Below are 15624 nucleotides of genomic sequence, written 5' to 3' on the forward strand. Positions count from 1 at the left end.
CAGTGGCGTGATCCCGGCTCACTGCAGCCTCTGCCTCCTGGCTTCAAGCAATTCTCCTGCCTTGGCCTCCTGAGCAGCTGGGACTACAGGTGTGTGCCACCACGGCCAGCTAATTTTTGTATTTTTTTGTAGAGACAGGGTTTCAACATGTTTGCCAGGATAGTCTCAATCTCTTGACCTCATGATCCATCCGCCTCAGCCTCCCAAAGTGCTGGGATTACAGGCATGAGCCACCACGCCCAGCAATTTTTTTTAAAAAGAGGAGACAGAGTACAGAAAACTCTTTTCTGATTCTAGTCACTGCTGATGGCCTGCAATTACCACCACCTTGGAACTGTAAGAGGAGCTGACCAAGAGGACCAGCACCACCGAGGACAGCAGCCAGAGAAGCACACTACCCGTCCCGCTTCAGAAGGATGAGCTCCTCCCAGGAGAAACTCTTCTCAGTTGAAAAATGCAATTTCCACTAATTTCAACCAGTGCCTGAGTCCCCAGACTGATACTAAGCTACACTAAAACAGTACCAAGTCCCATTAAAATGGCCACAATTATTACAATAGCTCATGTGACCAATGACAGCAGAACATATGGAGACAATTTCCTTTCATCAACGACTCTATTCACCACCCCTCTTTACATTATTTTGTGACTATCTTGTGCCTTACATGTAAGACTAAGGTCACAGACAAAAAATATCTGACTATGTAATGTAATGTAATGACTACATAATATATGCAATGTAGATCAGTTTTTATTCAAAACCCATACACAATGAACAGTAAAATCAAAAAATTCAACAAAAGCATTTTAGAGACTATGATGCACAAGAATATAACTGCTACTTATTAGCAAACTTCCTTGGGAGGAGAATTTACTGTAATGCATCCTGTCTATATACTATGATGAGACCACATACTGGTTTTCCTCCTGTAGTGCTCACCATTAGCCAGGCAAGCAAAATCAAAATTTGTCAGCATGTTAAGATACTTCGTAGGCTCATGTCAGGATATTAAATAAAATGTCTTATAAAGACTAATTCTCATAAGCCCAATAAGCACATCTCTAGGTATGACTGCATATGGAAATTAAGTGACTTTGCCAAAACTCTTACATTAGGCCATCAGAAACTTCTCAAGTCCGTTCAGCTCAATTCAAGACACGAGTCTGCACAGCAAAACAGAGAATGAAGAGGTCACTTCCATACCAACACCATGTGTTTCAGTCATCCACTGCTGAGTAGCAAGCCACCCAAAAACTTAGTGGCCTTAAACAGTAACTTATTATTCCTCATGATTCTGTGAGTTAGCTAGAACTCAGCTAGGTGGGTTTTCTTCTGGTCTCTCTCAAGCTCAGTCATGCAGGTGCATTCAGCTTCAGTGGAGCTGAAACATCCAAGATGGCTTCAGGCCTCTCCCTTCAGCAGGGGACTATGATGGCTAGCTCCAAAGACAGAGAAAGTGAAAGCTGCCAGACAAGGCCTGAGCCCAGAAGTCCCAGGCAGTTCCTTCCAGGCTACCCATCAGTCAGTGCAAGTCGCCAGGTGAGTCCAATCTAGGATTAGGAAAACAGCCTAGACTGCTTATAAGTGGAGCAGGCTGCACAGATAGGGATGAGAAGCCCTGATGCTGGACAGTTTTGAAAAGCGTCTACCAAAACATGGGGCTCACTACACATAAAGACAGACACATCATTTCAGCACGCCATTGTGATAGCTCATTACTCAATACAAAAGATCGGGTAAATGAGCTCTTTTGTGTTATTTCAGACCTGCTGTTCAATACTCCAATTTGCTTTACATCATACAATAAATATATGGTGAAGACTGTAACGTATATGTACAAATCTATGTAAGAAAATCCAAATGAAACAATCTAGTTTCAGTTGTCACATATTACCATTTTATGCACTACATTGTAATTATCTATGTCCTCCTAAGTTGTAACCTTCACTAGGGCAGAGCCCTTATCTACACTGCTTACAAATGTATTCCCAGTGTCTAGCATGTATTAGGTACCTAACAGGCTGCTCCTTCTTGGTTGTTAAAATATTGCTCCTGGCCGGGCACGGTGGCTTACACCTGTAATCCCAGCACTTTGGGAGGCTGAGGCAGGCGGACTGCAAGGTCAGGAGATTGAGACCATCCTGGCCAACATAGTGAAACCCCATCTTTACTAAAAATACAAAAATTAGCTGGGCGTGGTGGTGTGCGCCTGTAGTCCCAGCTACTCAGGAGGCTGAGGCAGAAGAACTGCTTGAACCCAGGAGGCAGAGGTTGCAGTGAGCCAAGATCGTGCCACTGCACTCCAGCCTGGCAACAGAGCGAGACTTCATCTCAAAAAAAAAAAAAAAAAAAAAAAAGAGAAAAAGAAAAGGAAAAAAAAAATCGTTCCTGGCTAGGCTGAGGCGGGTGGATCACCAGGTCAGGAGTTTAAGACCAGCCTGGCCAAGATGGTGAAACCCCGTCTCTACTAAAAATACAAAAAATTAGCCAGGTGTGGTGGTACGTGCCTGTAATCCCAGCTACTCCGGAGGCTGAGGCAGAGAATTGCTTAAACCTGGAAGGGCTGAGGTTGCAGTGAGCCGAGATCACACCACTGCACTCCGGCCTGGGCCACAGAGCAAGACTCCATCTCAAAAAAAAGAAAAAAAGAAGAAAGAAAAGAAAAAAAGAAAAAAGTCGCTCCTGTTTAAGAAATAAATTCCTTTTTTTCTTTAATACCAGATAGAAAACATGTTTGTAGATTTTTCCATGTATATTTTACAATGTGGCAAAAATATGCTATTACTAGTGCTTTACATACTTACAGGCTAAGAAAAAAAGACAATTTTAACTATTTTTGTAGCCATATGCTCAATTTACCCCCATTCAATCACAAAAATGAGAGATTTTACAATAGTGTGCAATTCATTTTCTGTGAGTTATTTCTTGCTGGTCTCTAGCTCTAGACCTTCAATTTGCAATGAGGAATATTCTTGCTTGGACCAACACCTACCTTACAATTTTGAACAGCACATTTTCTGACTGAAAAGATCAATTTTAATAAGCAGATGTGCTATTCCTTTGTAACTGAGGGTTCTCGTGTGCTCAAAGTATAACATGGTATCTGCTATGGTTTGACCTGGTTTACCCCTGACAAAGCTCATGTCGGAATCTGATTCCTGGTGTGGCAGTGTTGGGAGATGGGGCCTAGTGGGAAGTGTTTGGATCATGGGAGAACTGCCCTCGGGAATAGATTAAAGCTGTCTAGTGAGAGTGATAGGTTCTCACTCTCATGGGAATGGATGTGTTCCTGAAAGCAGGTTACTATAAATAAACCCAGGCTCTCCTGCATGTCTCTGTGCTCCAGTCCCGCTTCTGTTTCTCCACCCCACTGTGACACAGCACAGGGCCCTCACCAGAAGCTGGGCAGATGCAAGTGCCATGCCCTTGGACTTTTCCGTCACCAAAATCACGAGCTAAGTAAAACTCTTTTCTTTATAAATTCTCAAACCTCAGGTATCCTGTTATATAAACACAAAAAGAACAAAGACAATATCCTTAACTGAAATGAAAATAACTTTAATCCCTCAGTTACCTAAAATTATTCATTTTCAATCATAAGGCAACAGAAACTATTTTCTTAAAATATAAAGTATTAAAATCAACGTATTGTTGAGGACCCAAAAGATTTCCCAAAATATGATGCCGGGAAAATGCTGACCTTATGAAGTTAATTTAATATTCAAAAATTCTATCATTATCTCACAAATACTTACAAAATCACTAAGTTTACTTCAGATTTTTGGAATTCTCCCTCCCAAGAAGAAATAATATGAACATAATATATTGGAAAAAATTTAAATTTTTGTTTAAATGGGAACATTGAGTCCCAGATTGTCTTTCTCTACTTTGGACTGTAACTCAGTTTCCTAAGTTTTGATCATGTTTCCAAATTCTAAACACATTAATTTTGGGGACTTGGGAATGAAACACTATAATTCCTGAAATCACAAGTTATTCTTAATACTTCCAATATTCTTCAGACTCCTTACTCATTATAATGGATATCTTAAAAATTACTTAATAAGAAATATTAAGGTCAGTAGTCTTACAAATATCTTTAGCCTATAGTGAATACTAAAAAAGTGGAAAGCTCCAGTGAACATTGTTAGATACTATTTCGAATAATCTAACGTTTGGATTTCTTGGCAAATAAGCAGCACTACACACATAAATTTATAAACTTATTTTGCTTCCAAAAATTGTTATTTCTTGGAACACAACCTCATGCATTTTGTATATAAACTTATTAATATTTGTATTTACAGTTATTCACATCATTATCAGCAAACTGACAACACACACACACACATTCCATAACACAGCTACAAGCAAGACTGACTGATCAGACAATGACTGCTCCCTCCTGTGCATTCCTGTCCTGCTTCCTGCGAATGTCAACTTTAACTGTCAGCTCCGCAAGTCAGGGTTTCCTCCTGTCCTTTCTTTTGACTTGACATCCATTGGATTCCTTCAACCTAGTAACATTTCTATGCTGACTGTTCAGTTTTAATTCTTGAAGGAGAATTCTATCACTTTCTCTCAATTTCCTGATTTGTCAATTGATTTTTGTCAAGACTCAAGATTGTAAAAAAAACATAAATTTACCAAAAGATGGCAGAAAGATTAAATTCCCACATGGCAACATTAGTTTTCATGTCAGCATTACTTTATTTTAAAAAAGACCAATGTGCTTTTGAAGTAATTTCTACCAACCCAGACCAGCTACTAATTCCAGTAAATGTATATAATCAGTCATCTTTTATAATGATACTTGTTGCTCTAAAGATCTTCTACAGACACAGTAACTTGCTATTTTAAAAACAGGAATGAAGTGGCAATAATCTATAGTGACCATAAATTATTCTGAATTGCCCAGCTTTATCCCTAAGTAAACAGAAATTACAGTCTTAGCTTCTGATGCAGGATTTGGAAGACGGACTAAAGGAGTGACATGATATTCTGCCACACACCGACTAGTCCTCCTCAAATTCAGTAGCTCAGTTTGTGGGATAAGCAGGAATATTACAATGGTGTTAGCATAGAAAGGATACTCTTTTCTGATCTACATGGCCTAGAACTGAGTATTAGATTGCCATCAATTACAACATACAGGTTGGAGTCCTAGCACAAATGTACCAATTTCTCCTCACTCCAATGGAGCAAACTAACCATTTTATTCAGAATAAATACCTGAGCTCGAAGAGACTTATTTTGTCCTAAACAGATAAAGCCAAAGCTGACAGACATCCTATGGCACAATATAAGACTTGTTACTTAAAGGTTCTCTACACTGTAGCACTATCCCCTAACAGAGCTCAGTGTCTGATATGGGTATGCTCTGTGACCCCACCCAGATCTCATCGTGAATTCTACTCCCATAATTTGCATGTGCTATGGGAGGGACCTAGTGGGAGATCATTTGAATCATGGGGGTGGCTCCCCCCATAATGTTCTCGTGGTAGTGAATAAGTCTCACGAGATCTGATGGTTTTATTAGGTGTTTCTGCTTCTGCATCTTCCTCATTTTCTCTTGCCACCCCACATAAGAAGTGCCTTTTACCTCCCACTATGATTCTGAGGCCTCTCCAGCCAAGTGGAGCTGTAAGTCCAATTAAACCTCTTTTTCTTCCCAGTCTTGGGTATGTCTTTATCAACAGCATGAAAACAAACTAATACTATGCCACTGGCCTCTAAGCAAAAGACAAGTGTCCGCAATTCTGGGAACTTTCAGAGAAAGGCAGTATTGGTATTCAGTAATATATGCCTCTCCCTTTCCCCAGCATCTAAACTAATCTAAGAAGTCTGATTAATAACAGGAGCAGGCATTTAGAAATCTGGATGTCAATTATCAGTATACAAACAGAGAGAGCTGTGACAGGCCCCAAAAGAAGCTCAGGTAATGATTTTATGAATGCTACCCAACTAGGTAGAGTCTACACTCAAATGCAGATAACAACCTGTCTCATTTCTACATCATTCCCATTTACAGTTGCAAAAACTGAGACCAGATGTAGTTAAGCAACTTCTCCAAACTGTTACACATTCCTGTGTCACCACCTCCCTTTACTATCAGAGTATTTATCAATACTCAAAGACAATCAGTCACAATACCTATCACATTCTGTTAGAACTGTGAATCTGTTACTAAGTTATAACCTATTCATGCGCAACACATTTTTGTTAAAAAAAAAAATGAAAAGGTATTTCTCACTAGCCTACACACTTCTCAGCTCTCTGCATTAGTATTTTCATTCATTAGTTCAACAAATTTATATTAAGCATTAAATATCTACTATGTAGCAGGCACACTGCTCGCAACCTGGGACACAAGAAGTTAAATGTCAATTAGACTCTCATGGAATGTATGCACAGGAGATGGACTAGTTCGGGGAAGAAATGTAACCTGCTATGGGGTAGATGGGTGAATGATGAAATCTAGTCTTAAGAGTCCAGTAGCGATTACTGGAGTTGAAAAATGATAGATGGGGAATTTGCAAGCTTGGGGGAGGGGCAAAGGGAAGGGTAAAAAACGAGAGTACAGTACGGATAAAGGTCTCAAGTAGGGTGAAAAAAGTGGGAATTCTATGGTTGGTCAGTGTTCTATGTTCTAGGCCACAGATGACAGGGCAAAGAAATGAGCTTCTTCAATAGGAGTAATTCCGAATTCAATAAACAGAAAACAGTAAACTTTAAAATGGGGAATAACTGTCTTTCCAGTTCCTCATGAGGCTCTCAGCTGTGAAAAAATAATCTGGTACAGTGATTCTCTAGTCTGACTTCATATCAGAATCTTCTGAGCATTAAACAAGTCTGATGCCCATGGTTGATCCCAGAACAAATTACTTAAAATCTCTGAATATATGGCCTAAGCACAGGTCTTACGAAAATGTTCTCCAGGTCCTCAACTCCAGTCAAAACTGACGACTGCAGCAACTAAAAGGCTAGGCAGTGCTACACTAGCTGTTTCCTCAGTGCCTTTCTGCAATGACCCTAAAACTTCCCATTGGCTGACTCTGTGACATTCAAATCTTAGCCTAAACATTCGTCCTCAGAGAGGACCCTAAGTAGCCACACTCAGTTAATTAATGTCTACACAGCACTCATCCCTGACATCTGTCTTCCTGATTACTGTTAGCTTCTCCACTAGAATGGAAGTTCCAAGAGACCAGGGATCTTGCCTGTATTGTTCACGGCTGTTATTTCCAGTAGGATCTGAATAAGTATTTCCTGGATGAAGGAAGAAAGCAAACCAGAAGGCAAGCAGGCATGGGGGTACCTCTCATATAAATGGATTTAAACAAATAATATTTTGAAGCTATAATTCTTATGGATTTTGACTGGATATAATTAAGGTAGACTGAAAAGCACATACAGCATTTTTTAAATCTTTTTTTTTTTTTTTTTTTTGAGACGGAGTCTCGCTCTGTCGACCAGGCTGGAGTGCAGTGGCCGGATCTCAGCTCACAGGAAGCTCCGCCTCCCGGGTTCACGCCATTCTCCCGCCTCAGCCTCCCGAGTAACCGGGACTACAGGCACCCGCCACCTCGCCCGGCTAGTTTTTTGTATTTTTTAGTAGAGACGGGGTTTCACCATGTTAACCAGGATGGTCTCGATCTCCTGACCTCGTGATCCACCCGTCTTGGCCTCCCAAAGTGCTGGGATTACAGGCTTGAGCCACCGCGCCCGGCCTTAAATCTTTAACTTAAAACTATACACAGGCTGGCCTGAATTTCCAAGCAGAGCTCTACCTAGGAAGGAGACTAAAGAATCTAAAATATTTAGTCTGAACTAGAGTCAACAAAGGTGTGAGCAAAACGTCTTCATGAAGAGGAAAAGGATGATGAAACTATATTCAGCATTTCCACAAACAAAAAGAAAAAAGAAAAAAAAGACCTAGGTTAAAATATAGGGCCAATTAGAATTTAGCTTAGGCATAATTAAAAACTTTCAAGAGAAATGCTGTGAGACTAGAACGGTCATCAAAGACGAGACATAAAAGTGAAATCTGTGCCAGTCCCTAAGTCTAGTATGAAAATACTTCATTTGAATGGGTCATGTACTACATAAAGGAAGATTAATATAAGGATAGCCAGAGTTTTCTTTCAGTCTTATAAATGCATTAAAATATCTTGAGTACTAGAGTTTTCTGCTCTGAACTAATTTAGATCTAGTACCAGATGAAAATGAGCCAGAAGGATAAAACACTAGTAAAAACATAAGCAAATCATTATTTTTAGGCAAAACGGAAATATGCTCATACTTTTCCTTCTGTACAGAACATATGTTAAGGCCCATCAAGTGAATTAGTAATTCAGGCATAAAAGAAGTTTTTGAGGATAACCAAATTCAGGGGTTATCTCCCTACAATGTACACTTAAATATAAGCTCAAAAGAAAACCTCCAAATGCCAGGACACCTTGATCAGCTTACCTGGACTGCCAATGTAAAACCAGCAAGGCCCTGCATTTTCACCTGTCTCTCAAAGCCAGTCCTACTTTCAGAATCCATAATTTCTGATAATGGAACCATCTCCCCACTCAGTACTTAACCTCAAAGATTTAGAATTATAATCATCCCCAAATTTAGTTAATCACCAAGTCCTGTGAATTATTCCTTTGTAAGAAAGAAAAAAGGTAGGTGGGGGGAGGGAATATTTATTGATTTAAAGAGATTTAAAAGACACATCACAAATATAATATATGAACCTTACTGAGTCCTAAGTCAAACAAATTGACTGTAAAAAAGATTATGAGACAATAAAGTAAACAGGAAATATGAATGCTGATCAGGTGATATTTGGAAACGCTGTTAATACTTTCTAGGTATATGATGAGATCGTGATTACATTTTCAAAATGCCCTTATCTTTTAGAAATACAGACTACAATATTGGCAGATTGATACTTTTGATTTGCTCCAAAATAATTCAAGAGAGGGTGGAGGTGGGAATGGAGTGAAGGAACAGATGAAACAAATGCATGAAAATTACTAAAGCTGGGTAATGGGTACACAGGGGTTCAATTATGCTTTTTTATTTAATTTGGCTTGTTTTAAAACCCCCATTAAGTCATATTTCTATGTGTGGACATATGTACATTTTCTGATTTACGCTGCTCTGCTCTGCAACTGTTGATGACTCCCAGGTGCCTAAGTACCTTAGCCCGGCCTTCAGGGTCCTGCACAGTCCTTCAGTTACCCTTTCCTCTACAAATACATCATCAGCACTTGCCCTTCTGAATCCTTTCTTTTACTGCTTCTTCTCCTTGAAATGTGCTTCTCCAGCCTACCTACTCTTTTCTTGAGCTACTCCTTCCTTTCCTCTTCCACATCTTGTGTAGTAAAAAACCATGTCCTCCTAGGCCACTGACCAGACCACTGTATGCCCTGGTTTTAAGTAAAATGCCCCTAATCTTCCCCTAGCTCACAAGTTTTAAGTAGAAGATCCATGTATCTTCAGAGCTGAAAGCCTCACTCTAAGTAAAGCAGACGTGTTTAGTTACTGCAGTCGCGGTGGGTCTGCTCCTCTGCATTGGTCTTCACTCTGCAGTTTTTACAGTGGGCCACTCATATTTAGGAGACATCAAAGAGTTTCATTAACGAGAGTCATAAAACGTTTTTTAAAAGGGAAATTCTGAAATATACTTAAATCTCACAATAATGCGATGGATTACGAGAGCAGGAGAGGCTGTGGTTCTCATTACAGAAAGCTTAATTTCTGAGGCAGCAAAGAGATTTCCTTATTAACCCATTCGTCCTTCCTTCAAAGCTTCAAATCCAGTGCCCTGAGATAAAAATTTTATTAGAGATTCATTTTTCTATAATAAAAACACACATATGTGAAAATCAACTTTACCTTATATTTCATCTTGGGACACGAATGAATGTAGAAACCCATATAATAATAGCTGAGTTGAGAAGTTTTCTCATGAAGCTGCCTAGTAAAAGCAATTTCTCTGCCAAAAGAAAAAGAAGAAAGCTGAAGGCAGTTAATTCTGGTTCCGATGTTCAAATATCTATGTAATTTGATGGTAAACATTTGATAAAATCTGATATTAAGCTATCAAAAAATTACAAATATTTAAAGAAAAACTTTTAAAACATACACTATACAGTAATTTTTACTAAAGAAATAATAAACCCCTCTACATAATTTTAGGCAAATGCATCTAAGTTCAGGTGTTACACTTTATTGGACAAAGTACCTGATCTAAAATTCAAATAGCATAAAATTAAAGAGACCTACAGTGATCTGTTATTGTTCATCATGCCCTACGGCTCTCAAAGAATCTGGGCTTAACAGGTTAAAAACAGTAGAGCAAATTTTAGAAAACACAAAAGCCAATAAATTTCAGGAAGAATAACTATTATTATGACCATTTACATGCAAACATTTTCAGCTGCATATGACACCTAACTCATTCCTTTATCTAGGTACAACTTTAATATTTATTTCCCCTAAAACTAGAGAGCAGGAAATACCATGTTATCTCACCACATTTTCTGTATTTGCTGGAATAAGCCAAGTAACTCGAACATAAGAAGTTGTCAGTCTCTCCACTGTAACACCTATGCATGAAGTGGTTTTCATGTGTATCCTGATAAATCTTGGCACAGAATTTCATTCTACTTGCCCAGCTAAACGACTGGTTTGTAAGTGCTTAGTAAAACTTCAGTATATTTCTAAAGTATGAGGAAAGTAGTTTTGTTTTTATGTTTGTTTCTTAAGGTATTCTTTTCTTTATTAGTAGCAATTGATGCTTGACATTCTAAAGAAATGTATTTGTAATGCAATATTCTGTGCATTTTTCTACTTCAAATTTAAATCCTTGAAGAATTATTACCTTAAGAATTCATTTTTAAATTAAAAGTATTTCTAAATCCAACCAGACTAAACATTATTAGCCTATAACAGAATAAATCCTATTTCCAGAATTAATCCACTCTCAAGGTTCAAACTGAGGAAAGAATGCACTGACACAAGCAAGTGTAAGACCACCAATTCCGAGAAGGCCCACCCAGTCATGGTACCAATCCACTTGGTCCTGCCCACCTTAGTTCATTTCATCACGTCTCCCCAGATTTGTTCAGGCCCCAAACCTTGGAGTCATCCTTAATCCTTTTCTTCTCATCCCCGTGTCCAATCCATCAGCAGGTCTTTTGGGCTTTCTCTCTAAAATATGTCTTGAATCTGACCACTTCTTACCACCTCCGCCTCAGATATTCTGGTTCAAGCAACATCATGGTGCCCCTGGATGACTGCAGCAGCCTCCCAGCTGGCTCCTGTTTCCACTCTTGCCCCTCCATAATCTCCACAGAACAGGTCAAGTAATCTTTTACAATATTAATCAGATCTCCCAATCTCCCACCCCAGCAGCGGGTTGGCACCACATATAAATAAAACCCAACCTCCCCACCCTGTCCTACAAGCGCCACTCCAGCTGAATCCTTCTCACCAACTCCACCTGCCTCTCTGCCCCTTGCATAAGGCTCTCTACGGCCTTCCCTACACCCGAGCCCAAAAGACTTTTTTGTTTTTCCTGGCCACCTCGGGGCACTTAGATTTGCTACCCTTCACCTGAGCTTCTTCCTATCCTCAGATTTTTACATGACTGGTTCCTTTTCTTCTTCCTTTGCCCCTGAAATGTCACCTGTTCTCTATGAGGAAAGACTAATCTATATAAAACAGGCTTCATGCCCACCACCGCTAATTTTATTTTTGTCACAGTGCTAGGGAGTATCTGAAATTAAGTTGTCTGTTTTATTATTTATGGTCTGTTTGGACAAACTAGAAACCTGTCTTATTCATGTCTATGAATGTAATTACATTTTTAAAATGTATCTTTCTAAAAACACAAAAACAGATGCCATGCTCATGATCCCCAATTCAAACAATTCTTGTATCTACAGGCTATGGATAAGCAGACGCTGATTACAAAAATAAATTAAATAAATAAAAAAATAAAAATCTACAGGCTACATTACATAAATCTATAAACATAAAACTATATTGATTGTTCGATTGCTTAAGAAACTTAAGAAATTGAGGGGAACAGGTTTCACCAAAATACATTAAAATCAATAATGGGATTAGCAACTGATAACCTACTTTCTCCAATTTTGCTTCAAGAGGTCAATCTCCCGGCTGCCTTCCCTTTTCTATAAACTCTGCGACTCATATTCTCGAGAGCACCAAAAGGAAGTGACAAGACTGCAGAGCAGCCGCAGCCATCCAGCCCTCAACTGGCAAACCTTTCATGACCTCAGGCTCCTCTCCTGCTCCCTCCCGGCTCTCCAGCTCTAGTATTTGCAGGGATATACTAGGCAGTCAATAGAACTCTTGCTAATTTTGCTGGGAATTAATTATTTACCATCTCAATATCTAAACCATCTCTCAGTTTATTGAGCCACGAAATATTTCAGAAATAGGCCAGAGCTTATTATGTAGAAATAAATCTCACCCTTAAAAATTCATCTGAGAAGCCTAGAAAAATCTGTAACACATTGTAAAGTGATAATACAAAAATAAAACCAAACCAAACAAAAACCCAGCAATTATTTGAAAGTACTGACTGATTTGGGTATAAAGAAAATATATCTTTTCTGAAATAAAACCTCTGAAGTTATATAATAATTGTAAAATCTATAGTTATAAAACACGAATATTTTAAATTATCAATTTCAATTTCAGTGAGAGCACCAACAGCCATAAATATTTTTAAACTACTTTATACAAAAATGTGATTAAATACATAAGAATAAAAGACTGTTACAGAGATCCATTGTAAATATTATGTAATTGTGGATTTGTTAAAAATTGGCATTAAGAAAAAAGTCAAGTTGAAAATGCTAAGATGAAGAACTTTATATTGTGGGCCACTGAAACAGACACAAAAAAATCACTTATGGACCAGATTTTTAAAAACATTAAATTGCTGATTTAATGAAAAATTTCAACTCTTTTATAATTCATAAAAAAGTACATACACAAAAAATAATCTGGCAGTACATTTTACTATGACGTGAAAAATGTGACCATCAGACATGAAGACTGAGAGATGAGAAAAGTATGACACAACAGTAAAAAGTGAGAGAGAGACTCAAGCTCCCAGATAAACAAAATAAAAATAGTTCCCAACCCTCCTTCCCTCCTCCACCACATATACACATAGACAAACAGAAATAAATAGAGAAAACTGGAGGAAGACTCCAGTCTTCTCACCATTAAAAATGTTTTGTGCTGTATATACATGTTTGCAGCCATGGACACAAAAGGGAAATTATCTTTTGATGAGGGTCATAAATTCAACCAGTCAGCCAGGGATTCCCCAGGCCTGTTCTGTATACATGTATATTTCTTCCAGTAGACTCATATTACTTTGATTCATTTACACCATATTAACTTAACTTTTAATTAACAGTAAAAAAATATAAAGCTGAATGCAGTAGTACAAGCCTGTAATTCCAGGTACCTGAAAGGCTGAGGAAGGAGGATCACTTGAGCCCAGGAGTTCGAGAGCAACCCAGGCAACAAAGCAAGACCCCATCTCATTTGAAAAGGAAAAAAGAAGTAGAAGATAGTGATGACAAGAATATAAGTCATATAACATTTAAGGAATATAAGTAGTTCCGACAGGGGGGCTTAAATAAATGTATAAACAACAAAAGCTACCCACAAATACAATGACTTCTTAACTAGATGGATACCTTAAAAAGCTAGAGAATTACCATCAGACACTGGCATCAGTTCTAAAGGTAGTATCTTCCAAATACAATACAAAACCACCAGAGATTATAGATACTAGTTATACATAATATTTACTTATATATTACATAATTATATACTTATAGTTATATAATATGTATATTTCCTATAAATACAACTAAATGACATTTATTTTAAAATTCAATGTGATTTTAAATGTTGTTCTTAAATGAAAATTACAAATTATATATAACTATATATTATATAGTAGTATTTAACTCTTATATAGAATGCCTATTACATAGTAGTATGTATTCTACATAAGAGACTAGCAACAAATCATTATAATACATTGTCAAATAGGACTTCTACTGTTACATAATTAAATATAATCAAATGAGTAATTATTTGAAGTTCTATATAACCCACTACAATAATGGCAAAAACCAATCTTACCGTAGTGCAGAGTAGACACCCAAAGACAAAAACGAATAATCAGGATCGTAGTACAAATACACAGATGACACACAGTTTGGGAGAATGTCAATCACCCCCACAGCAATGATCTTTCCATCAAGCCAGTACTGCTGGTGAAAGGAGCCATAGCCACAATCTGGCCCATTAGGGGGAGTCTCTGCCTAAGAAAAAGCAGAGGCATAAACGCAAACAGTTTGCCATTTTTAAAATATCAAAATAATCTTATAATTAATATATAATATACTTTCATTTTCCTCAGGTTAATAAGTCCTAAACTTTCCTCTGTTTCCTTCATCATCCCTAGTCACACCCTATATTAAGATGCAAAACTTTTATCATAGAAATACTGAGGAAATACAAAATTCAAAAAGAGAAATCAATTTATGTTTTCTTCAATTTACTTGTTTTAATACTTGACAGTAGGAAATAAACTATGTTCTTCCATTTCTATACTACTCAGCCATAAAAAGGAACAAAATAATGGCATTCGCAGCAACCTGGATAGAGTTGAGGACCATTATTCTAAGTGAAGTAACCCAGGAATGGGTTACTTGTATGTTCTCACTTACAAGAGGGAGCTAACTTATGAGGACACAAAAATGTAAGAACGACACAATGGACTCTGGGGACTTAAGAGGGAAGGGCAGGAGGGGGGTGAGGGACAAAAGACTACATATTGGGCACAGGGTATACTGCTTGGGTGATGGGTGCACTCAAGTCTCAGAAATCACCACTAAAGAACTTATCCAAACACCACCTGTTCCCCAGAAACCTACTGAAATAAAATAAATAAAATAAAAACATAAAAACTATGTTCTTCTATTTCATACAAAAGTTAGGAAAGAAATGCATGAGAAAAATATGAGGAACATAAAAGAAAAGGGTGGGGTGAGATACTGCCAGTCAAGCCTGTTCTGTGAGTGCTCCAGCTCTGAGAAGGTACACAATTCCATTATATCTTCTAGGTGAGAGTTCTTGGGTAAGTAAAAGGGACTATGATACTTCTCCTTATTAGTCAAAGGAAAAAAAAAGTTATTCTTCATTGTTATCTTAATTCAACTATAACTTCACAGGAAAAATCTAGAGATTTCAGAGTATAACCATCTTCCTGTAAATATAGCTAGTTAAATGACATGTCTCATTTTAAAATTCAACATTTTAAATATAACTGGTCTTAAATGAAAACCATGTAAAGAACAGTATCAAGTAGCATAAAACAGGCTTTCCTGGAGACTGAGTGGATGTTAGACATTACTAATTCAAGTGAACAAATACACTACTACTTGTGCATCATTTTCACACAGCTAAAATCAGAGACTGTATAGGAATAAAAGCTAGAAGAGAATAAAGAAAAATGAGAACAGGTTGAATAACACCAAAACCAAGCAAAAAAATCAAGAAAA

The 15624-nt window shown here is 37.8% G+C and overlaps 1 protein-coding gene across 21 annotated transcripts in view; it reads right to left on the bottom strand.

Annotated features, from left to right (window-relative positions):
• Positions 1 to 15624, bottom strand: part of ATE1 (arginyltransferase 1) — a 185641-nt gene that overhangs the window by 89838 nt on the left and 80179 nt on the right. For 20 of the 21 annotated variants that reach the window (XR_013398433.1, XM_077947719.1, XM_077947717.1 and 17 more), the window contains 2 exons: positions 14201 to 14382; positions 9896 to 9995 (listed from right to left, as the gene is read on the bottom strand). Coding sequence is in view for 19 of the 21 variants with exons in the window: in XM_077947719.1 (XP_077803845.1) it covers positions 9896 to 9995; positions 14201 to 14382 (282 nt within the window). In the remaining 2 variants the exon portion in view is untranslated. Of the gene's footprint in view, positions 1 to 9895; positions 9996 to 14200; positions 14383 to 15624 lie in introns of those variants that run through there. The other variant, XR_013398432.1, reaches the window with a different exon arrangement.

Source organism: Macaca mulatta, chromosome 9 (genome assembly GCF_049350105.2).
Source record: "Macaca mulatta isolate MMU2019108-1 chromosome 9, T2T-MMU8v2.0, whole genome shotgun sequence".
Lineage (NCBI taxonomy): Eukaryota > Metazoa > Chordata > Mammalia > Primates > Cercopithecidae > Macaca > Macaca mulatta.